We start from the raw sequence: 26122 nt of genomic DNA, 5'->3' as shown, positions 1-26122 counted from the left end.
CTCACTGCTGTATTGGTAGATATCTTGCTCTGTCCATTGTTATTACTGTTACTGTTATTGTTGTTGTTTGTTGTGTTGCTGTCGCACTGTTGTATTAAACCTTTCCTTATTTCAGTCTTGGGGCTTTGTATTTCACTCCCTTTGTGGGGGAGGGGCAGCGGCCGCGTGGTCTCAGACCCTGGCAGCGACTAAACCACCACACATGCAAATCTTTAGTCTTTGAAAATAGCCTCTGACAGTAAGAAATCCTGATGGTTTGTTTCCACGAAAGGTACTTCTGGGGTATAAAAAAAAAGAAAGCAGAAGTCTTACTACTGATCTCTGGCCATGTAACTGTTGAAGTCCCCATATCACAGCTCCTGTAGGGGTTGCTTCTTCCTAAAAGCACTTCACTGATGGGATTAGAAGGGTTATCTTCTTCAGCAGTATCCATTTACTAGGCATTCACCTCAACTCTTTCTTCTTGGTGATCACATCTGTGACACCCAGATGCTGTTGCATCCAGGTTAGCCACTGGATAGAGCTAGTGGCAAGAGGCAGATGTCTGTGGTCCTGACTGTATTCACTCCATAGTGAACTGTGAGTATCTTACGAAGAAATGAGAATGGTCTTGAGGCAGTGGATTATCTTACTTTCACTAAATGATAGGTGTCGAAAACAATTTCGACACAGGGATTATGTCCTTTCTCCCAGAAAAAAGGTACACATGCAAAACTTTCTGTGGAACTACAGGGCAAAGGTTCACTTCATATTTGCATTGTCTTCCTGGTAAGGACTGGTCTCAAGTTTAAATCCCACAGTAATAGCTTCTGATTTTGTCGTGTCTCAACTGGAACCAGGAAGTATGAGCAGATTTTTCTTTCCTTTTGTTAATAAAGGAGTTTCATCGATGTTTCATGTTGCTTAGTTGTGGTAAAAGTCTGGTCACTTCTTGCTTTATTTCATCATCTCAGGAGGTTATCTATTAAGTCTTTATGGGGTTAAAAATGAATCCAGATGTGTTTATGCAGTATCTGCTTTAATGCAGTAGAGACAGCTGTTTTTTGGATGTATCCTGGCTAGATTCCAACATGAGCAGTCACATTTTCCTCATCTCTGAACTTCCTTGTAGTTTTAACTATCAACAAGAACACAAGAACAACAAGAACATTACAAAGCTTGGTATTTCCAGAAAACATTCATTGAGAGTCCCACTGCTGTGAGAAGAAATTTTAAGAATCAGGCATTATAAATTCATCTGGAGTTGTGGGTTTTTTCCCTACTAGCTTTTGAACCTTTGGGATTGGGTTTCGAGCCTTTTCTTGCCAATGATACAGGCTAAAAACTTTAAACTGATCTGAAAGCGTGCCTTATTCATATAAGGCCGAGGGTTCAGGTTTTGGTTTCATCAAATATCATGAAGCTTAGGATATAACTGTGACAGCTGGCAGGATGGCAGTAGCCAATGGCCAGTTGAGAATATGGGTGGATAAAAAAAAAGCACGCACTGATGTAACTTCTTTCTGATGGAAAAGGAGGGCTCACAGCTTGGCCCAAGGCCTAAATTTATTTTCTTAAAGGAAAATTTGAATCTAAAGGGCCAAGACAATAATTTCTATATTCTTAATTAGGCATTAGCAATGTCTAATTGTCTCTCCTGGCAAGGGGAACATAGGTAGCCATGTGTCGGGACCACCATTAGGCATTCTTCTGGGGTGTGTTGTGTCTTTCAACCTTTTGCGGTTTCCCTGCTTCTTGGTGGAGGTGTGGCCATTTTGTGTTGGTTTTCCTGTTAGGGTTTATGCTTGTTTACTGTGACAGAGTTAGTTTGGATGGAAAAGTACAGGATTGCATTTGCATGTGGAAAAGATGTGACTTTTATTTGAACTCTGTCCCTGTGGGATGTGTAATGGTAGAATTTGAGTGCTGTGTACCTTTTGTGGCTGGTTGCCAGACAAGGATTGACCAGCAAGGATGAAAAGAGCTGTAGCCCTAGTGTAAAATTGTTTCAGTGTCACCTGGTGCATTTATGAGGCTGCTAGAAACTTTCTTTTCTGTTTGGAGCTGTGTGTGTCTGGGCTTGTCAACAGTTTCCAAGGATATTGTCTCTTTCTATCATCTAAAACAGTAGTGTGGCCAAGAAGAGAGTTGCGATACCAGTTCTGGAGATTTCATTGCACATCTTGATGTCTTCCTTGGAAGATCCAGCACGTGGAATTACCTGAAGGTAGACGCTTCATGTTTCCTTTTGAAAGCAAGGTTCTGTTTCTCATGTTTTCAGATGAACTACTGGTGAAAAAGGACTCTGAAACTGGAAGGCAAACAAAAAGACCAACCCAAACTTAAGACTTTAAAGCTATTCTCATAATGTTGGATACCTCAGTCATAATATTAAGTAGGGTTGAAATGCTGGTAGCTGTTGGATCAGAATCTATTTTTATAGATCAGTGGTCTCTCTGTTTCAATATTTATTTGTTTTATACTAAGCAGAGAACAAAATCAATGGGGGGAGGGGGAATTATCTGTTTTCAAGATAAAACAATAATAGCAACATGTAGGTTGTTATGCAATGATTTCTCTAGTGATCCACATGATTAACAGCACAAGTTTTTCCTTGTAATGCATCCAACTAGATTCCTTTTCCCTTAACAGTTTTTCTATTGCTAAATTGTTCCTTCATGGGATTTTTCAGAGCGTTTCTGAATTGTATGACATTTGTTAGAGGGAAAAAAGAGAAACCTGAGCTGCCATTGTCTTTGGTTAAATTCAGATCTGTGTCCAAAGTGCTGGTATTTTCAGACCTTAGGGATCTGCTTAACTCTACCTAGAGCCAGATCTGGCTGTAAATTGTATTTAAGTTCAGACTTTCTTTAGTCAAAAGCATGTCTGTGAACTGTGATTCAGGCTTTAGTTTTAAAGTAAATGTTAAGTTAAATAATTTTTTTTTTTAGAGTTAGGAACTTTTTGAAGATGAATACTGAAGGGATCTGCGGATAACTCTCTCTTTTGATACGCTGCCTACAGCTAAAACTAGTTACAAAGGGCTCCACCCCTGCAATAACTTAAGGCATGGTTTAGAGCTAATGTGTGTAACACGCAGACTACAGGAGCTAGAAACAATTCCAAAGCATGCGTGTGTGCATGCATGCTTACGACTCTGGCTTTCTCAAGCAAAAGCAAAAACTCCTGTGAAGAAACTTAGAGGTTGAAGGGGTTAAATGAAATACAACTCTCCTTTTCCTGTGCAGTAAGGATTAGTAACCAAACAGAAGCTGGAGAGAAGAGCACTTAAGAGCCACTGTTTGAACCAGAACTATAGGAAACTGATTTTTGGAGTTTGGCTGCAGAGTGGTGTAAGTGTCTCCAACTTTTATACTCACCTTTCACAGGTACATGCAGAAGGTAAGAGTTGATTTTGTGTTCTGAGCTGTCTCCTGATCCCTCTACCTGGATATCTGTTTTCTATTAGTCTTTTCAGTGCTGTTTGTGCTTTTAAAACTATTTTTTATTTCCCACCATTTTTTTCTTCCAGTTAAAAGAGGACAGGGGAGAGGAGAGACCAGAGTCATTAATACTGCAAAATTTTATTTCCTAGAAGGGAGGGAAGAAGACCTATGTATGTGGTGAACATTAATCCCTTTCACTTGTTGTTTACACTGCGATTTAATATAATCAGAACTGCTGTTCCTGACATTGTGGTTGGGGGGAGCAGGGGAGTGGGAGAGGAAGGTACCAGTTTGATAGGATGTTGGATGAGCCCTCTGGGGTCAGGCATAAGAACTCTACCAGAAAGAATGCAGAAAGCAAGACAAATGTAGCAGGGGTATTGACTGGAGAAATGTAATTTTTGCTGGTAGGAATAAAAGCCTGCCTAGGTTCTCTTATATCCCCTAACTATCACCCCTGGAGTGTTCAAATGCTTCTGTTCATGTGCTAGCAGGTGCTGAGGGGAGGGAGTGTCTCCTAATCAGTCCTGCATTGCTTTCAGCTGTGAGAGACAGGAGCCATTTGGGAGGCCCAGCCAAATGATGCTGTCAGAGTCAACAGACCTGTTTGTGAAAGGGGAGGTTTGCAGGACTGGATCTCTTACCCTGAGGAAGTCTGATGTGTGAGGCAGGCCAAGAAGGCAGCTTCAGGGACCTGTCCTGGCACGGAGATGGTAATGGACCAGTAGCAATGTGGAAGGGTGGTAGATTTGTGTGAGGCCCTGGTGTTCCTTATGGGTGGTCAGGTGGAGGTAGAGGAGCTGTTGATTTAAAAACTGAGTTTCAAAGCTTTGATGAAGGTAATGTTAGTTTTGAATGAAGTTTCTAGGACTAGGAATATAACTGGTGTCAGTACAGGAGCTTAGGGACATGGTACGTTTCTTTAGGTCTGTCTGTAGAAATCCTAAAGAGCAGTTGTAAATACCTTTGATTATGTCAAAAATGTGTTGGAGTTTGTTTTATCCCTTCTGCACTGTACTTATGAGGGCCCTTCACCAGCTTCTCTGTAAGCTGGTTTGCAGCTTATATGTTTTTTTTCCTGGCTTCTTAGAGATGTACCACCCTCTGTAATGCCAGAGCATTTCCTAGTGTCTGTGGATAGAGTAACCATGAAAAACCATTCTTTCTGAGGTGCAGTGTTGATGAGCCAACGTGCTACACAGCCACGTGTGTGTTGGACAACCTCATCTGGACTTTCAGGACAATGTTCTGCTATTACAGGGAGCAAAGGGAGGTGTTTGTGATAAGCAACAAAGGTAGATAGGACCATGTATCTTTGGCATGGCACTAGCTTAAACTAATATTTGTTCACATTAGTAAATGGAATTATTTATATAATGAAAAAAAAAAAAACTGAACAAATTTGCTGTCTCTGCAAGTTACGCTTTTAGCATGCTTTCCTGTCCAGTGTGAGATAGTTGAGACTTCTTTTTCAAGCATATTCTCAGGTTCTCACACACTGTGGAGCATCCTGACATCTCAGAGGTGTTTGTTTTTAAAATATTTTGCTTCATGAATGTAAATGCTTGATGGCTTCACAGAAATGCTGGGGTTGGGATAGTTTCTTTGTAGCTTTTGCATATTCCAAATCTGTTTGCTAGTGAACAGTCCACTCTGTAGCATTTGAGAAAAGGTGTGTGATGAATGATTTGGGGTGATTTTCAAGCAAGGATGTAGGTTTTTGTTTGCTGGTGTCTCTATATTAAAAAGAATATTAAGTATAAAACTAAATTGTCTTAATTTTAAGGGAAAATAGCAATCATTATGCTATAGAGCAGTTAGGGCATGGATGATCTCAAATGTTGCTGTTCAATATGTGTACTAACTTCTGATGCAGCTAATATATCTTTGGTTTTGGGCTGGGCCCTCTCAGACCCAGCTACTTACCAACTTGGTAACAGGGAATGCTGGTAGAGTTCATCTAATCTAGTTGTCTCTCAAATTAGGCACCAAGATTCAGTTGGAGCCTGTGTGAATGGCTGTGCCCTGACTTGCTGAAAGGATTTAGGAAACAAGAAAGGAGTTATATTGTTGCCACTGGTTTTCTTGGTAGTACTTCAGCTAAAAGAGCAAATTTTTTTCTAAAGTAACATGGGTGCTCTGTTAAAATAGGGAAACTGGGGAAAAAACCCTCTGATCTTGATTGAGGGCCCCTTCTTCTGAATGCAGTGTAAATAAGGTAAAATATTGTTCTGTGCCTCAGAACAGGTAGGGCTTAGGCTGCCAGAAAGCTTTCTCTTTGTTCAGAGGGGGGCTTTAAATGTTAACCATTTTATTAGTTCATGTATGTACCTTATGACTCATCAATAAACAGCAACCATGGCTCTCATCCTCTTATGAAAAAGCTTCTGTTTTGCATAAGAACAGCACCTAGAATGCATAGGATGCAGTTACAATAGTTGCTTTGCTCTTATGTCTGTGGGAAGGATTATACAAAACTGATGATAAACCCCTCACTGTACCTAGCATAGCTACTGAGCCTAGACAGTGGTGGATGATTGCTCTGATCCAGTATAGTCATTTGCAGTTATGCCCATGGTATGATGGGCTTGTCAAAATAACTTATTTTGCTGGAAATGATACTCTGCTGCATACAGCTTCCCTGTCTCACTTTTTAACACTCTTGTATCTGATATGTGATTTGTTGTGGTCCAGTCTTGTCTTGGATAATGAATAATAATGGTTACTAGATGTTTGAGAAGGGACTTTAATATAAAGGGATTTGAGTGGATACTTACTCATATGCATAGTCTGTGTACAAACCGCTTGTTTATGCTTTCTCACACGGTAACAAGCTCGCCTTCTCGACATGCAGACATGATGTATAGGAAACAAGTAACATCCACGGATTATTTCTCTGCCTAGCCCTTAAAGCAGTAATTGGAGGCTCTGGTTGGGGCATCTGTGGGAGAAACCAGCTTCAGAGCAAAAAACCAATTTATTTTTAGATTTCACTGTTGTCGTTTTGCTGTGATCACACAGTCGAGCATGTGCTTCCTTTGAGATCTCTCCTGGCACTGCAGTGCGATCGCACCCTCCTAAGATCATTTTTTATGAAGTTAATTTTTAGTGACAGATGAAAGATGGTAGGGCCGGTATCCTTAGAGACTGCAGCCCTAATTCCGCTAGCACACGTTCTGCCTCCTAAGTTTGTTATTCAAAACTTCTGGGTTTTTTTTTTTCTTTTTCATTTCTTTTAGTTCTCTTCATGATAGTCATCTCTCCCTTGCAGAGTAATGTAGGTAAGCCCACTGACTTCTCTGGGGGAATTCCTGCTTCATACCACTGAAGGTATGTCTGCATCACAGTCAGTAAGGGTGATTCCTTAGGGAAGAGATGTACCCATACAAGTGTGGCATGCTTTGGCTTTAGAAAAAATAAAAAGTAACTTAGGTTCCAGAAACAATGTAGAGGCAGCAGCAATCAAAACCCACATGAGGTTCAGGGTAAATATTCTCATGTTTTCCTGTCTATGTTATTAGTCCCCAAGCAAATTTATTTTATATTTATTTTATATAAAGGTAACACAGGTGTTCCCTATGTATACTACAAACACACTGTTGAATGTAGTGCCAACATCCTCTCAGTGAACAGAGATGTAGATCTTGCAGAGAGGCAGAAAACAATTTGCATTGTTTTAAAGTTTCCTTTTGAGATAACACTCATTTTTATTTTTTTAACCCCTTGCACAGCACAGAAGATTGCCATATTTGTATTTAGATGGAATTAAATAAAATTGGAAATAATTTTCCAGCATTGAAATCCTTTGTTTGCCTAAAGAATTCTCCAAAATTTGCATTGGAAGGGATTGGTCTCAGCTGGCTAACGTGTTTGTAAACAGCAGCAGTGCTTAGCATTGAGTAATACTTCAGATCAGGCTAAATAACTCATGTAAGTGAAGCTTAAGCTGTGACAGAACAGTACCAAATGTAAAAGGCTCTTAGCCATTGCTCTTCAATCATGTTAGTGTTTGGGATATTTTATCCTTGTCATGTATTTTCCGTAGGCAGTGTGTGGCTTCTTGTTGCAATATTAACTGTCTAAATTAGACTGGGTGCACTTGTCTTTATCCCGATGTGCTCCCAGATTTAATTAACAGCTAAGCACAGTGAGACTACCAAAATAGAAGGCAGAATCCTATCTTTACTCCTTCTAATAAATCTCTAGCTGCAAACCTAATAGTGGAAGGCTAGTTGCAGAAGATTGAATCTCAGCTGATATTAGTAGGTAGACAGAAAATTGTCCTCATGAAATACTGTATTAGCTCCTGTAAAGGGCTGGGCCTAGTGACCACGTGTACTTGGAAGATGCTGCTTCACCAACCTAAACCTTAGATACTTCATTGTGGGTTTTGGAGAGTAGGGAAGAAGCAGGTCTGCCTCTTCCCCACCCCTGATAGGGTATGGCATGAGGCCTTACTAGAACTTCTGTGTGTTTCACAGTCTGAGCTTGCTCTTGCACCTGATGATTTTTCAGCTACAGTTTTGTGTGATTTTGGTATTCAGATTAAAGCTGTATGACAGAGCCTGCTGTAGCTTCCCCAGGTGTTGCTGAGCTTGGCATTGCTGTAGAAGTCCTCTGTAAAAACATTGTCAGTCTGAGTCAGCTACATTAAGCAATGGCCTGGTACAGATTTATGTGCCTGTTATGAATCAAGCTGAAGGCTGAGATGAAAACCTATTGACAGAGCAGTCTAGAACAGGGGTTCTCAACCTATCCTTCACCATGGACCCCCTTTAAATACCTGTTGTGGCTGCAAACCACCAAGACTTAATTCAAGATTTAAAGCACTAGACTGCATCAAATATTTATTTCAATTTTCTCATGAAGGGTGTTAAAATTTGGAGAGAAGAGGAAATAAATTAATCTGTTAATGCACACACACCTATTATAATATCTTTATTGCAGTGATTCCATATGAATTTAAAATAATAGCATCAACACTCTTCTTGCTCAAATGGACAATTTTATGGTCTTTTAATGGGCTAATTCCGAATTTGATGCCCATTTTTACATTAAAATTTGATGATAAGTTTTTACAATTCTTCTCACTTCCCCCCTTGTTTGCCTGTGTTCAGTCACCATATATTTTGGTTTGTGAGTCCAAGGTCACCACTTGAAGGAACAGACTTCAGTCCTGTCATGGCCCTAAAGAGGACCGTTGGGTTAAGAAAATGTCTTTAAGAGAAAAACTGCCTAGTTAAAGTGGGTCCCACCAACCATACTAGCACCAAATATAGTAGTACATCAGAGCAGGCGTGGGGGGGCAGAGAGGGGCGTGAGTATGAGAGGAGCATTGAGGGGAGGGGGCTGTGGGAAAAAGAGGTGCAGCGCTTGCTGCAGGCCAGACCAAATGTTTCTGGGCTGGATGTTCCCCACCCCTGCTTTAAGCCTTCGCGAACCTCATGTGACAACATTGTGGCCCCCCCAGGGTTCCACAGGCCACAGGTTGAGAACCACTGGTCTAGAGGATGCTTGTATGTTATCACTACTCAGTTCTCCAGCCAGCTGGTGCTCTGCTGCTGTGTTCATTAGTAAGTTCTTGTAATTTTTTTTCTCATTTACCAAGGTGAATTTTAAAGTAATTCTAGCTGAAATTTTATCTTTCATAATATGGCTGAAAGTATATCTCCGCAGGATTACTTTCTTGATAAGGATCCTTCAACTCCTAGCATGTATTTAGAGTGAATTAATAAATCTGGATACCAATGGTAAAGATATCTCTGTAAAACTTTTACTCAGACAACTTGTGTCTGTTTTTCTTTATTCTCTCCTTTCCCACTAAGCCCTTTCAACCAGTCTTGTATTTAAGCACATGTTTATAAACATTTCTCTTGCTTTGTATATAAACAGCTCTTTATGAATGTGGTTCGTCATGTGGTCAAGGCAAAGGAAATTCAGCATCCTCCCACTGTAACGGCCACATGCACACTAATTGGCTTATCCAATTTAGCCCAAAGGACATCAGTCCCAGGATTTTCTTTGGAAAATGTCAAACAAAAGATGGTTTACTATAGTCAGGGAAGAAAACAGACATATTAAGAAGTATCTTGAATGTGATATCCTCTGCCTAAAACTGTGGTTGGTTTCTTGGTTCCTCTGTGCTGTGTGATGTGGTCTTCATGCTCTACCAACTTGGCTCACAGCCTAAATAAACGGAGGTTTTTCACTACCCTTGATCCCTGCTCCATGACGCCCCTTTCTCTCCCTGTCTTCGTTGCATCTTTTTGCTGTATGTATATATATTCCCTTTCTGACTCTTCCACCAAAAACTTAAGAGGCACTTCTTAGTAGGCAAGGCAAAAAAAAAAAGCAAGCTGGAACCAAGATATGCTGGATGTTTCGAGGGCAAAACAAAAATCATCATGTCTTTAGAAAATGTAATGAGTCTAAAAGCTAAAGACTTTGCTCTGAGTCAATAGCTAAAAAAAAAATTATGTCAGTGGATTATCGGGAACCATGTCATCATTCTTTCTGACTTCCCACCTCATTCAACCAAACTTCTAAAAATACAACAACTGAGTGAGATATGATGTGTTAAAGGGGGATGGAGTTGGGAGTGGAGGAAAGGAAATGAAATTCTGAAAAGGTGTGAGTAGTGGGATCACCGTGGCAACTTCTGCTTTAGTGCTGGATGTGCTAAACTTCACAAGAAGCAATTTCCATCTATATTGCAAGAGGCAAAAGTTTATTGCTGGCGTGGCCAACCCTGTGGCTCGCAAGCCCTGCAAAGGCAGCTTCTGTGTCAGGGCTGCCTCAGGTGGGGATAACAGAGCCATACTGGGTAATTCAAATCCCCAGCTGGGAGACAAAGCAAGCTGTAAAGACCTGCTGAAGCTAGTATTGCTGGGTGGCTTTGCCCCTTACCTGCGTGCCCAGGCAAATCTTGTCTGGCAATAGAAAAGTGGGAACCCTGAAGGGGTCTTTTTATCTTCTGCCTATGAACCACTCCCAGAACAGTCCCTGACCCACATATGTGGTACGTGTATTTGGCCAAAGGATCATTTAGAAATATGGCTCACAGCCAAAAGACTGATCTGTCTTACATGCTAAACAGAGAAGAACCATGTAACACTGGCAGTCCAATTATTTTCAAAAAGAACAGAGAAAAACCCAGACGAATATATCTGTGAGCAATGGAACTCATGAAACCTCTTTTATTCTGACTTTGTGATCTGATTCTGTAGTGTCTAAACAGCTTAAGCTCTTGTTTAAGCTTGTAACATCTCTCTCAAGTTTGGATTCCCTCCTGTTTCATCATCTAAATGGGTTATAAGTCCAATATGTCTCTTGATCCTGGTCCAGCCTATTTTCCCTCAAATAAAAGTGAACCTTGTGCTTTTGAAACCCCGAAATTAGCCAGCTGATTCAAAATTGGTTTTAGTCATATATACAGGTGATGTAGGTCTTGTTTCCCTAGGAACACGGATGTTGAGAGGTTATTTGGAAAAGAGGCCAAGTTTAAGTAAGCAATCTTGAACTTTGTGTGTTGGAAGGCAGGATTTGCACATATAAAGTAAATATAGGAGTCATTAAAACTGTCCTTGATTCTGAAACATACTTCTGGTCTTAACGAGGATTTGACTGATCTTGCTAAGCCTGCCTGGCCTTGGATAAGAGTTTGTAACTAAATAAAATATTTTTACAGCAGTTCACTGCTGGCTCCACTGTAGAGAAATCTCTTAAGACTGCCCATCTCTCTTTTCTAGACCTTCTATTTTTTAAGGCAAAAGCTTCTTTCCTGAGTGGGTTCAGTGTTAAGCCCTGAAATAAGGGTGCTTATCCTAGTTTCCAGTTGTACTGGAGTTGTGTTCTGTCTAGAGTTACAAAATTCCAGCCATCTCCTTTGTGGCCCTCTCACCCTCTTGTCCACAGTGCCAGGGAGAAGTAGGTGCTGTGGAGGCAGTTCAGAAAGGGTGCCAGAACATCCTTACAGAAGTTTCTGAATTTTCCACAAAGTATGATTTGAACCATGCTGTTCTGGGATAGGGGTCCTGGGCTGCTAAAGTCAGATTCAAGTTTGAACTTCTCCAGTGTTCAGAGGAGCTTGAGTCAGTGTCTCTTAGAGAAAACAGGTTCATATTTCAGTTCTGGACTGACTCTTTTTGACCAAGCTTACAAATGGCTGGGACCAGTTACCACTTCAACCCTTTCATTCATCTAACCTGAGCAGTTAATGCCATATGTGGTTGCCTAGACAATTTGAATCTCTTCTGGTGTATGGAATGGAGGTTTCAGCTGGGCACACCTCAAGTTCTGCTTGAAGATTCTGGTTGTTCCTTACTTATTGTGAACTAATTCTCATAATCTCTTTTGCTGAGAACTTCACATTATAGCACTATGGCAGGAATTCCTCCATGTGAGCTTTCCAGCAGCTGTTCCATATCTTGAGCATAAAGTCACCATTTCCCCTCAGGCCCTGCTGCTGTTTCTGGGTGGAGGGGGTGGAGATGCTGTTCTAGCACACAGTGGGAAAAGGGAGCTGGGGAGCTCTGAAGAGAATTGAAGAAGGGCAGGAGGCACAGGGATCAGCAGCTGCTGTTGTTGCAAATGAAAGCACTGCAAAACACTGTCCTTTTCATTCCTTCCCCCGCATACCCAGCCTTCAGTGAGAAGAATGGCAAACAAGCAGAATAAACATATGCTGCCGTATCCCAGGTCCTGCAAGGAGTGAAAGAGCCGTTAAATCCGGAAACAGAACTTGACGTTTTTTCAAAGGTTTCAGTCAGATTCCACAGTCCCATCTGTGTTGTTTGAGGTTGAAAGTAAGGCAAAAGGGATCAATGCTGAATACTACATCTGAGGAAGCTTTTAAAACAACAAGTTTGTTGAAGCTCGGAGAATCAGACACAGGATTTGTTTTGCAGTGGGGAATTTAATAGGATACAGAAGGCCCTGTTCTTTCTTCTGACCATCCTTCTTGGAATCTGTTGACTAGTTTAATAGGGCTGGATGGTCTAAACTTCTTAATGCTAAATTTGGGACATATGACAGCAATTCCCATGCAAGTGCAATGGCACAAAAATACAAGAAAGCACCAGAGCTGTAACCTCTTGCTGCTTTGATGCAGGGGATTGTCCCAAACATTGAGTGCTGTCTTTAGTTGTCTCCTCAGAGAATCTTTTTATCTTCTCTGGCTAAAAACCTCTAAGTTACTAACTACTTCGAGAGTAGGAGCACTGCTAGCCCTGGTGAGCTTCTTCTCTAGCTTCTTCTCCAGGAGCCTCACATGGTTTGGGCCCAGCTTCCTGTCTTCCTCTTGGCTCAGATGCCAGAAGGAGCTGAGGGGGCAGTCCATTAGCAGCAGAGCTAGGGATGCAATTTCCACAGCCATCTCCATGAACCTGAGAGGTGCCTGGAATGGAAGATGTGAGAGAGGAATTCTGGGAAAGAGCTATTATTTCCTCTGAGCAGTAGGAAGAGCTCATCAATCTCAAAGATTTACCTCTATTTAACACCAGCACCATTCAAGGAAAATGCTGTTCTCACAGTGCCCTTTGCTAGTGGTGTGTGGATATTATAAGCTGCTTCAGGAAAGCTTTGCTGTTTGCGTGCATGGAACTTGTAGGAAAAGGGTCTCTCCTGGGTGTCCTTCCCCCCTGAAAGGATTTAGCAGTTGGATAGGGTTGTGACACAGATCTAGCCTATGTTTTGGCTATTGGCCTCTACAGTGTAGAAAGTGTACTTGACCTCTTGTGGAGGGCATCTCCAGGTTGTTTCTTCCTTGACTTGAATGGGAAGAGAAGTAGTAGCATGTGTGGGTGATAAAGGGTACATAGTCTTCCCTCAGTTTCTTAAGGACTAATCCAAAATTAATGAAAGTCTATTCATATACAAAGCTCCTATAGTTTCATTTTCTCATGAATCATATGATTGGCATTCAGTATATAGGGAGGGAGGCTTATCAGTGCTTGTTTTCCCAGTTACATTTTCCCTGTTCATTGCTATTTTGCACACAGAATTTGGTGCAACTGGATTTTCAGCACTTACTAGTTTTTACATCCAAAAGGAAAAACATTAAAGAACAAACTTTTTATCCCCAGCACTGTGAATGTTGAGAGGGTCAAAATCCATGGTACATATGGACTTTGTAAAGAGCTGTGATTCAGTGAGGCCTAGCACTATGAGAAAAATTGTTGCCCATCATGAAGTAACGTGAAATATGCAAATGCTAGATCAAGCAGGTTTCATTTTGGGAATGTTTTGGTTTTGATTTGATATTCTCATATAACAATAATTTTATATCAATATTATCATGGTTAATGGTGATATACATTCTGTATTTTATCTGGACTTAATAGGCCAGGCTGAAGAAGCTATGTATGAAATTTTAATATTAAAACAGATGTTGTTACAATGACTGATGAGATAAACATTTCTTCCTTGATGCTTTTACACACTGTGAAAGAAAGATTTCTCCATCTTTCCTTTTCTATTTCCCAAGTTAGAAAGAAGCTTAGACTAGATAAAACTATGCTAGGAATATCTAGTCCATCTCTTCTGTCTGGGCTCGATCAACTGGTCATGAGAAAATGATCATGAGATATAGGCAGTCTCTAGTGGCTGAAGTGTTCGTGATCACAGCTGTAAACATTGGTGAGTGGTGATTGGTGTGGACTTGGTTGCTGCAACTCAAAAGAGGAAGGATAAAGTAGCAACAGGCAATGCACCAATGAAGTATTGTGGTCCCAAATGTGCATAATGCCCTGATTTTTAGGAACTGTTGTATCTTCCTGTATGCTGCCATACCAGTCTGTGTGGTCTGATCTCCTTTCTAGCTCTGCAAAAGTGATATAACTACTGATGGTTGCATCTAGCTATAGCTGTCCACGATGAACTGTAGAATTTTAAACAAGCAAGATCACACCAAGACAAACATGAAGCTTCACCAAGCCACACAGAATGAATATAGGGTACAGAAATGTTAACTGTAGAATTTCTTAACACTGGGTTGGTTCAAGTCATTGCAATCTTCAAGTACTTTATCATGTGTATATGTAAAGGGGTGGGAGGGCAGACATGCAACAGCATGCATCTTCCGCTGTGCCCGGGGATGGTGTTCTCATAATACCAGAGGAAAGTTCAGGGAAATATTTGCACTCCGTAATTATATTCTGGCATCCTGTGCAGGGTAATTTCAGTCTTTGCTGTTGCCTTCATCTCTCCAGGGAGTGGAGTGATAAAACTGTTTTTCTTCTATCACCTTGATTTTAGTTTCACCTCCATTTTTACTGTATGGTATCTTAGCTTTCCCACCATACAAGCAGCAAAGAAGCAAGAAATTCTGATCAATAATCTTTTTGTTCCCACAGGCAGACATGAAGAACTTGTTCCTTCTGCTCATACTAGCAATGATGCCACCTTCTACGTTTTCAGTAAGTAAAAGCTCTTCTGAATATTGTTACGAGAAATGAAAGATACTTCTGTTAAGGACTGTCAACATCTGTAACTCAAGTATTTTGTAGAAGGTATTCCTGAAAGTCCTAATGGGTTCAGGTCATCAGGCCTACTGTGGTACATGTTATGAAACATGGCAATTAAGTAACAAAATTCTTGTAGTGCCTTTGGCTCCAGGGGTGTTATCTGCAAAGCAGTAATTGTTGTCTCCTGCTTCAAAGCTACAGAGATTTGTCTCTTGAAGTAAAAAGGATGAATCTTTCCTTTTTTCTCTTTTCTTTGGTCTTGGTGGTCTAAGCCATATGGTTTAGCTTTACCAGGGGAGGTAATCTTTATGTTAAGCCAACCTGATATTGTCAGAAAAGTACAGCTGTTGGGAACTGAAATTCCTCTTCCTTTTTGAGAGGAAAGTAGGATCTTTCTGAAGTAAATGCAGCTTGAGAACAGTTTCTCTGAATTTAACTTCAATTTTATTAATGAGTTGGACATCTGAGGTAAAAGGTGACCTGCTGAGTAGAGTGGAAGTGTTAGCAAAGGAAGATGTGATATGTTTGTTAGGTGTAAAGGAACAGAAAGGGGGGGGGGGGGGGAAAGCAAGTAATTATCACCTGGAGTAAGTGTTTTATGGGAGTAGTGAGGAATTGTAAATATGCCATTAAAATTAATGAGTCCATAACTTTTAATCTCTAGTAAGATTATGAATTTCTGTTCCCAGATTCAGCATTTGCAAATGCTTTCTAGGCCTTCTTTGAAGATCACGGATGAGAGGCAAGAAATCAAGCAGAGTTTGTTAGTTGTCATAGATTTCCTACCTTACAGATAGAAATATGCTTAAATGAGATCTTGCTATCTCACACCTAATAGAAGATGGTACTGTATGTTAAAAGAACCAGAAACAGAATATACTAAATTCAGTTCATGTGTTCACCTGCCTATCTCCAACCTGGTGATTTTTTGGAAAGGAAATGACTGAAACATCCTGCAACTGTGAAGGCTGACATTTTTCTGTAGCATTAGACTCCCCTGCGTGCAATCAGTAGCTCCTCTTGAAGCCACACTGAATCAAGGGAGAAGGTTTTGCCTGGCCACCACTTAATTTCAGTTTCCCTGACATGCTGGATCTGTCCAAGCCATGAAGAACTAGGAAGATCCAGCAGCACTGAGGCACACAATCTGTTGTGGTAATTCTCCATTTTTTTTTTTCTGGGAAGGAAGAGAGGAATGGTGTTGGTTTCATATGAGCTATTTCTCACCAGATGCTAATGCAAGTAGGCTGAACCGTAGTGAGAGACAGTCAGCTTGTGGGAGCTGGAGGGACTGATTGTAGCAATGGCAACTCAAGTCTGTGCTAGATCAGGCTATGCACCAAAAGGGTAGTGAAGCTGCCTGAACTCCCACAGGTGGGACAGCTCTGGAAAAGCAGTGCCTGCATACCTCTGTTTCACTGTCGCAGAAGAGGAGCGGTAGCTCTCCTGCTATAAATGCAAATTTTGTACTTATGTCATGAGAGAAAGGAAGGGAAGGAGAGGGTGAGAGTGAAAACTGAGGCAGGGAATACTGCAACTGTGGGAAAATAAGTTGGAGAATTGCTTACTGTGCTACACCATTGTCCACTCCTTTAGGGCTTCACCTGTGATGGCAGGCTTATTGAAAAATAACTTTAGTCCATGTCACATAGAATTGAAAAGATCCCTTCCCTGTGCTGTTCTTTTGTAATTCCCAGTGTCAGAGGTACAAGAGATTGTCAGGTGGCATGGTGCATTTCCCCACACTGACAGAGAAACACTTCCTTTAATGTAGAGTAGCATATCTCTAAGAAGTTGTGGCTCTGTCACTTTAACTGTGCTAAATATTAAATCCAGAGCAGCCTTGCAGCTGAGACAGCAGCAATTGTTTCAATTTTGGTATCAAATGAGCTGCCAGCGTAGCAGCACATGGGTAGAAAGGTGGGTCACCTCCAGCTGTACAGTGAATAGTGTACACCCCAGGAAGAAGAGGGTGGTGGTGACAGAACTGAAAAAAAGCAGAAAAGGCACGGACTAGCATGCGTAGGTTTTATTCCAGAATGAACTGCTTACCTCTTAGATCCATCCTGTCTACTGATGCAAACAATGATTTCTTCTTGGACACCTTTTGTCCCAGAATCAGGAAAGCATGAACTTGCAAACACACAGACTGGTAGTGCTAATGGGAGTACAGCTATAAATGTGTGAACTGCAGGCTTACACAAGGATGGAGAAGATGGATCTGCAGGGATTCATGTCTGCTTGAGATTAAAGGGTGTAGATTGATGCCTGCCATTTTTCATCTCTCCTACTTTTGCAGTGGAGTAGCTAAACTTGTTTTTACTTCATTGCTTGTTAGGCTAGGGAAAGCAGTGAGCAGAATAAGGGCAGAAATGTCGACAGGGCTGAGACTTTAAGAGCAGCTGAGGCTATTGCCTACATCTTCTCTCTGCTTGCAGTCTGAGAGTGGCTGGTTTATCTGCCAGACATGGCAGGCAGCATTAAGGAGCAAGAAGGACTCCTGCTTGTCAAAACCACTGGCTACTGAGAATTTGCTGCCCAGTGCTCCATCCTTGGTGGGACCTGCTAACTCTTCTTCCCTTCTTTCCTGCTAGAATATGCAGGGGGTATTACCATACAGCACCTGTGGTGTCTATCCATTTTCATCAGGTTTTGAAGGATTTGGAAAAGGAAGTCACCCATTACTTGGATCTCCTTTATTCTTTGCACTGTGGTAGAACTGGAAACGACAGCTGGGATGGGCAGGAGGAGTTGTGTTTAGGGGCTATATAAACTGAAAACAAAGATGTCTCTCCATCTTATATAAGGATGTCTCTCCATCTTATACCCTAGCTATTAACGCAGAACTGAAACAGAAGAGTCTAGTGAAATTTCAGGCCATCCTATCATTGCTTCTAGGAAGGCTGTGAACAGTGGCAATAATGGAAAATGCCAGGTTCAAGTGTTTTTGTTGTGATTTCTCCTGTGCTTTCAGGGAAGGATGAGATGATGTAAAACTGCCTGAGCTCTGCCCATTAGTGCTACTGCTGATAAAACGGTGCTTCTGGTGATTTAGAGAAAATCAATTCTGAAAGTTTTTCATGTGAATATTATTGTTGCATGCATGTATCTGGCATGATTATGTGTGTGTATTGTATGCTTTGGGGTTTCTTTATGTTTAGTAAACATGATATTCATCAGATTTCTGTCTGCCTCAATTTCTTTTTTACAAGTGTGATTCCATGTTGGCAAGTTTTTGCATCTGGAATTCCTTCTTTCCACATTGGAAATGTCTTATCTGCCCATACCATGAGACTATTTCAAGAAAAAGGTGCTCATCAGGGAGTTTTATTTAATTTTTTATGATCTATAGGCATTATCTGATAGTTAGATCAGGTCCAATACTTATATTTTTTCCTAGGTTGTACTGCAAATGTACTTAAAGTGAAGGCTGGTCTGAGGCTTGGCTGAAAATAATATTCAAACACATTTCATCTGGATATATTGCTTTCCATGGGTCCGCATTTCTAGGCTAAAATAATGGTTTTAATTTCTTCTAAAGAAATGAACATTGTTATTGTTCAAACACTGTTAATCTATTGACTAAACTTCTAAACCCCTTAATCAGATCTGACAGAAAGGGCAGAAGGTGCAGAAGGACCTCAAAGTTAAGGTCATACAGAAACAATGAATTTTACTGGGAGGACGGAGATAGGAACATTAACAAAATCTCCTTCTCTGTTGAGGGAAAGGTAGAAAAAGTGCACAAGAATAATTGGCTGGGTAGGACCAGTTCATTTCTCCCTATATCCTATCTCCAGCTATGTCACAAACACATGTCTAGAAAAAACTGTAAAAAGATTGGTAAGTACAACTTCCCCCCAATATGTTTCCAGTCTCCAGTTATTTGTAGTTTATGAACGCTCTGAGCTGGAGATGTCTCTATTTCTTTTCTCTGAATTTGGTCAGCATCTTCTTGAAGCCATATAGACTTCTAGCATCACATAATTTCTATCGTAACACCAAGATCCTGCTCTTGAGTGGTAAAGATCAGCTCATATGTAGTAATTCTATTTGTTAGGATAGGATTTGTGTTTTCTCCTGCGCATCACGTAAGTTACCTGCATGAAATCTCAACTGTCATTTTAGTGACAAGTCACTTATAATGTTCTTCCATGGTTCTTTGCAGTCTGTCTCTGGTTCTCTATTGTCCTTTATTACCCTGAATTACCCTTATCAGATGCCTTCATTACTTCTGTGGTTTTGGCGTGACATAAATGTGTTGAACAGTTCAGGTTCCTTGTGGAATTCTGCTGCTAATGTCAGTTCTTGAAGTGGGTGGGGATTTCACTCCTACCTTTGTTTTTGTCTTTGAGCCACCTGCTCATCATCCATGCAAGAACTTTCCTTCTGGCTGCTTAACTTCCTTCAAAGCTTTAGGTGAAGGATTTTTTTGAAAGCTTTTTGGAAATCTGAGTGTATCTGACAGGTTACCCTTGTTGACATGTTTGTGAATCTCTCAGAGAACTGCAATAGACTTAGAAGAATTTGCCTGTAAAAAAGCCTTATTGACTTTTTCCCAAATATACTGTATTTATGCAGGTGCCTGCTAATTCTGTTCTTTGTTATCATTTCTGTTAATTTATCAATAGACGTCAGTTTTACGCTACGTGGGTGTACAGTTCCTTGGGCTCCCTGGGATCCTTTTGTAAACTGGTGTCAGATTTTCCACTTTCCACTAATCAGATGCCAAAGTGGTTTTAGCTGAGAGGGTTATCTGCTAGTATGTAACAGATCATCCATTTCAAACTTGAGTTCCTGTTAGGCCCCTTGGATAAACAACTTCTGGTGACTTCATACTGTGGGTTTTGTCCACTTTTCCAAATAAGTTTGGGGTCATAAAGTTTTCTCACAATCCCCCTCTTTGTGGAATTTTCTGAATGTCACCAGTTCCTTCCACGAGGATTCCAAGAATTAATTTGACTTCTCTGCAATGGCTGTATCTTTTTAGAGAGCTCTTTTTATACCCTAGTCAGCTCCAGGCCACCCAGAGTTTCCGCAAGGCTTTCCATTTCTGAAAAGCAACTATTATCTGCTCTGCCTGCTAGCCAGCAAGCCGGCACAGTCCCATGGGGCAGCGCGTACCCAGTTCTGCAGTGGGTGAGGCATGCACCGCATCCTGCCCGGCTGACAGGAAAGCAGGGGACATGGAAAGAGCTAGGTGTATGGTGGGACAGGCCATAAAGAGGTAGAAGAGTGAGGAGTGTTGGGGAGGTGAACACAGGGAACATGGAAGAGAGTTGAGAACAGTGAAAGAGCGGGTTAAATGATGTAGGGAGAACCTGAAGTGTTTTGAGGAGATGATGGTGTAGGGGAACTGAAGGATTTTAGTGGATTTGTTAGAGAGGATATGCTAACAAGTCATGACTAGGGTGGTAGAAGGGGATGAAAGGAGATACACACACTGAGTGTAAACCACAAACTAACGAAGCCTTGGATTTTTTTCTCCTCTTTGTGAAGCAGTTTGTCTTATTAAGATACTCTCCTGTACCGTTTTGTATTTCGCTTCCTGCTGTCACCATCTTGTTCACTTTCATTGTTGTTTTTCTAGTAGTGCTCAAATGCAATTCTTTGCTTATTCATTATTCATAAAAATGGTATTTGGCATTCTTCACCTTCAAAGCTCTTTGCAAGCCTGCTGTGTCTGAGCCAAGATCAATGGTTAAGACAGAATCATAAAAAATGGTTTGCGGATGTGGTTCTAATTAATTCACTTATTTTTTTGTTGCATTTTTGGCTAATAGCATAGCCAGTCACAGATGGATTTATCTTAAAAATGCATCTATTGGAATAGTAGCATGTATCTACATTATAAACATGTGAGATGTACTGAATGTTTTCAGCTCCCTTTCAATTAGGTGTGAGTGTTGAACACCACATATCTCACAGGGCTTAGCTACATGGAAACATTGTAGGTGGTCATCACTGTAGTACTGGTTAGGTCTTCTAGATATAGAAAGGAGAAGGAGATGGTTCACATCCTGAAAAGCAGATGGTCTAAGGATACACTCTATGTGGGTTGTTTTTGTCAGGACCCTGAGGGCACTACTAGGCTTTATTGGCCCTAACTGAGCTCCCCCCACCCTGCCTGCAGCCCAGGACCCCACTGCAGCCTCCCAGGGACATCAGCTCCTGCCCCAGTGATGCTGCAGCGAGGCTCTGCACAGCCCTGCCCTTCCTGACCGTGGGCCCTGACAACCCAGCCCACCTGCAGTCCTACATCCCAGCCTGGCTTTGGATGGAGGTGCCCAGTTCTGAGGGCTGGGGCTCTGTCTGGCTTGTGCTGCTCCCTGGCTTGCCCTGCCACCCTGGGAGAGCCCCCTGCTACTGGTCCCCAACCCTTGGGCACCTCAACAGTTTTCTTTTTTTTCTCCCCTTCCCTTATTAACTTTTCTCTAAACAATTATTGTTCAAACTTAGCAAAGCTGCATTTTTCACTGGAGACTTCTTATTTGCCAAGACTTTGGCAATGAAACCATTATGGAATAAATGACTGTGGTGATAACATTCTTTTGTAAAGTGTTTGGTTTTCACCCTTCTTTCATACATGTTTCGGCAATGGGGCTATAGTTCAGGGGTGTGTCTAAATAAACATTAGCCTTATTTCAGAAACTATAAACCCCAGAAAGTAGATATTTATCAAATAAAAGGATGTAGTGTTATTTCAGAAATACTAAGAAAGGTTAAAGAGAAAGAATCTGATTTTGACTGTAGTTTTAAGGCATGGAAACACTGCATAAAATGAGAGTAACACCACATCACTCATTTTATCATTGATAGCAATATCTGTTTTCAGTGGGTAACAATAGTACAGGACCTTGTAGTCGACTTCTAATGTCAAGGATTTCCCACCATGTTTTCAGTGTTGGCACTGAGATTTATATCAGATCTGAATGGAGTCTAGTAACTGTGATGCAGCTCAAGAAGTCACAGTAACAATTTTTCAGTGTCCAAAAAGATTATTCTGTCTCAGCTCAGTGGACCAAAGCTATGTGACCTGCTGGGCTAAAAGCAACCACTAGCCTTGTTCAAAACCTCTCAGGTATAGCATGGATATCGGTAATCATGTGCTTTGAGCAGTGACCATTGGAGTGGTGTAATGTGATGTTTTGTTGCTGCTTGTCAGTCTGGAAAGACAGCACAAAGAATCACAGAATAATTCAAGTTGACTTGAATCTCTAGGTCCTCAAAGGTGCCCAAGGACTAAGGGAAACACTAGGGGTAAGAACTTTGCTGGGATTTAGGTTGTTTGGACCTGTGACTGAAGACCTTCAATGATCACTTTGGACTGTAAATTGATGTTTGCTTTGATAGCTTGCTAGTATTTGAGTTGCAACAAGGCCCAAGGAAATTATTCATGCTGAATCACTAGTCCACATCTGGTTATATGAACTCTGTGGCTCGCTGCATGCCTGCAGTGCAGCTGTCTGGGAAGCACAGTCCTCTTCCCATGCACAGTGTGCTATCCATCTCATCAGACTGGATGAGAAGTCTTTCAAGGTACTTTTTTAAAGTGTTCCTACATACTGCCAACATTTTCTATCGTTCTGAGTTGAGTCCCGTTCATAACTTCTCTTCCCGTGCATGTTTCATCTATAAAAATAAATATTACATGGTATATATTATGCTGTCTAGGACCCTTTTCCAGAATTCTTTTGTTTGTGTCTGATACATATTGGAATTGTCTTTAAAGACAAAGTCTGGAGCTTTAGTGACTCAGAGGCATAACTTTTTTTACTTGCTGGTTATATCAGATACAGTTGGCCTGATAACAACAGATGCTGCAACTACGACAGCAATGCATCTATCTAGGAACTCAGGAAAGCAATGCAGTGTTCATAGAAATGAAACTACTGGCCTTCTAAACTTATATACCCCAGCAGTAAAAGTATGAGAGTATGTGATGCCAGGGTCGTGTGCATCAGCAGTATCCCCAGCAGGTATGCATTTCTGTTGTCTTAACAGGCAATAAAACTAGACAGAGAGATTGGGCGTTAACTGACTGTCCTTTCTGGATTTGTTAGAAGGTGGTTGTATGCTTTCTCTCACTTTTCCTGAAATGTTAAAATATATACTTAATGAAGATAGAGGAACTGCATTCTTGTGTGTGTGTTAGACTGAAGCAAGACGGGAGTGAGACCAAATGAATTTGTAACAGTTATGAAGTTTGTAGATTTTTAGTTCTGGGGTCCAGAAGGGGACTGGGTTTTCATTGTCCTGGCTGACAACAGATAAAAGCATTCCAGAGTCTGAAGAGAGCAGGAAGAGGCTTTTGGAACAGAAACTGACAGCTGACAGCATATGAAAACATCTTGTTTTCAGATTATGTAATAATAGATTTCTTCTGTATTATAAATATGCAGGTTTATATTTGCCTGTAAACATGTACATGCAGTTACTGAAGTAATGAGCACCGTCCATAGATTTCTGAATGTGGGAGCTGGGCCCCTATTAAAATGTTTCTCTAACACTATACAGCTTTGGGAGGATTCTTCTGGCTGATGGCCCTTAAATGGTACATAAATGGAGTGATACTGAGAAAATTATTGTTCCTGTATTCTGCAGACGCATAAGCTTTACAGCAAAGAGTCCCTGCAGATTTTACTCTCTATAGATGGAATAAAAAATGCTCCTACTTCTGTAGGAGGGATATTGGAATATTTATCAGGTTGGTGTGTGTGTCAGGGAAGGGCTTTCTATCCTAATTGCCTTCCACTAATCTGACTTTCAAATGCTCTTCCTTTGGATTTTTATCTACACGTTTTCTTCTCCCTTATGCTGACTGTGAAAGGTCCCTTGTTTCCAGGGTGAGCTAATACTGCTCCTAAATCAGTCAGTTTATATAGAGGAATAAGACTACAGAGAAACAGAGTGGTAGTATGTTTCATTCTTTTGAGAATAAGGGAGGAGGGATTACAGGGGGAGGAATTAGGTATCTGAAAGAAAAACTTGGGAAAATAAGATGCCTTGCTGAAAGCTAAAACTCTGTTGGTGGGATTACTCCCAGAAAGGCAAATGAGAATGCAGAAGAAAAACACTGAGCTCAGTATCTGAAATGGAAGAATGGGAGAAGGGTTTGGCAAGGTGTCAGGGAGATGTTGACTTGGTAGAGAGAAGGTATGTAGAAGTGGCTGTAACCTGGGTAGTGCCATTGAGTGAGCAGGGCGAAGGCAAACAGAGTTAGTCTGAACCAGGAAACTTGTCCTGAAGGATTTTGATTGCAGAGGTATTTACAAGAATTGCACAAAACTTGTGTGAGGAAATCAAATAGCATGGGCTAGGAAGAAGGTATTTCATATTAGAGCAATATAAGTAATAGGCATGAAGAATTTGGGGTGACTCTGCGGCTAGTGGGATGATTTGATAGCAAGTGCATAAATATGATCAGCTAATATGTCTGACTGTTGCTTTACCAGCACCAGGGAATTATTCCTTGAAAGATGGTGAAAGAGAGAAACAAGACTAACTCAGGGACATATGGTCAGGCAGGGAGTATGTGTAGAAAATTACAAAAACTGTTTAAATTATAAGGGAGGATTAACCCATGCATCTTGCCTGAGTTGGATTCACTGGGTATTTTATTAGGCTAGCTCCTATTTCTAGCAGAGACCTGGATGTCTTATGTAAAAGCAGTTATCCATTAACTGAAGTGAAAACTGTGCTCTTAAAGTGAGGAGCTTGTGCCTTCTCTGTAGGCCTTAGAAAGCCACCTGGATGAGTGGAAAGTGTTTGCTGAATAGAGTTAATATAGAATGTTCCTCCACTCCAGCAGAAAACCCTTACAATGGCACTTACTGGCTGGGTGATCATCAGGGAGTAGCTTACCTGAGGATGCAGGAGGGACAACAGAAAGAAATGGAAACAGAGCACGAGCAGGAAAGAGGATGGGAACGTGGGATGCTGTGGGAAAGCAGAGGATGGATTGGGACCCAGACCTAGGGGTTATGTAGATCTGGTGGGGTACTCTGTGTGTGGAAGGAAATTAGACTACAGGTCATTAATTTTTTACCTTTTGTTTCCCTGCCTGCCCACTCTTCACTACACCAAATGTCTAAGTGCCCAAACGGTATGCATTACCTTCTTTCTCAGTTGTATAATAGATACATAAACTGCCCTACAGGTGCAGCTGCACAGCAAACCCTGTTTTTACAGAATCACTCCCTGTGTAACCCTGCATTTACCTTGTTTTCCCAAGTGGAATTAATCCTGTTGCAGCTTGCAATTATTCTTTTTTCTCAGGATATTGCTATTCATCCCACTAACCCCCAATGTCCTGCTGTATGTGGATCCCATCAGCTGCAGTAGGCCCTTTTTTCCTGAAAATAAGATATTTCATGTGCTTCTAAGACAACGTATTTCGGTTGATTCCATTGCACTTGTAACTTCTTGTCTATCTTATCATGCTTATTTCTCTTAATGTCAGTATCCATTCAGACTTTCTAAACACAAAATTAATTAAGGCTATAGCTAACAATGGCCCAGATGTTGACCTCATCATTGGACATAGTTGGGTGGAAGGACAAAAGGTCCATGCATGGAATTTTGTTGCGGTAAAACTGGGGGTTTCCGTACTGCTGCTTTTATTTCTCTTAAGTATCTGGCTTGGAGCCAAGGATTTGGGATTAAGCGTCTCTGTTGATCTGGTGTTGGAGTGACAGTGCTCATAGTCCCCAAAGTAATGATTTGCCTTTGCTGCCTTGCTGAGAGGGAGATGTTATCCTCTTTCAGATGGTTATTCAAAAGTGCTGAGATTCTATGAATAGACAAACAGTAACAGTTTAAGGGAGATTATAAAACTGGATGTGCTATGTGGCTTCAGGAAGCTAATGTGCCTAGATATTAGAGGCTTGACATTTCTGATGTATTATTCTCTGCTGCTTTCATACTAGGAATACAGCCCAGCAAGACAGTCTCTTTTGCAAGAGAACACATAGGAGCTCTGCTTCATATTCATTGGTTTTTTCCTGTGTTGCCATGTCTGTTTGATATGTCCATGGGTTTTTTTATTTACAGGGCCACCGGATGAAACGGCAGATTGATGTCTGGGGGAGCTGGGGTGAATGGGGCAAGTGCAGTCGGAGCTGTGGCGGTGGAGTCAGCTTTCGGCAACGGCGCTGCTATTCCCAAAGGTGAGGGCTAAACCTCCTTTTTCTTTCTTTAAATGTGTTTTTCTGTTACTGAGCTCCTGCACTTATG

At 41.2% G+C, this 26122-nt stretch overlaps 1 protein-coding gene across 1 annotated transcript in view; it reads left to right on the top strand.

Annotated features, from left to right (window-relative positions):
* Positions 1-2119: 2119 nt before the first annotated feature.
* PAPLN (papilin, proteoglycan like sulfated glycoprotein) overlaps positions 2120-26122 on the top strand; it is a 52731-nt gene continuing 28728 nt past the window's right edge. The window contains exons 1-4 of the mRNA XM_074824255.1: positions 2120-2206; positions 3228-3332; positions 14777-14839; positions 25940-26055. Of these exons, the coding sequence (XP_074680356.1) occupies positions 14783-14839; positions 25940-26055 (173 nt within the window). The 5' untranslated portion in view covers positions 2120-2206; positions 3228-3332; positions 14777-14782. The remainder of the gene's footprint in view (positions 2207-3227; positions 3333-14776; positions 14840-25939; positions 26056-26122) is intronic.

This window comes from Strix aluco, chromosome 4 (genome assembly GCF_031877795.1).
Source record: "Strix aluco isolate bStrAlu1 chromosome 4, bStrAlu1.hap1, whole genome shotgun sequence".
Classification (NCBI taxonomy): Eukaryota; Metazoa; Chordata; class Aves; order Strigiformes; family Strigidae; genus Strix; species Strix aluco.
This window is presented reverse-complemented; position numbering and strand designations above follow the sequence as displayed.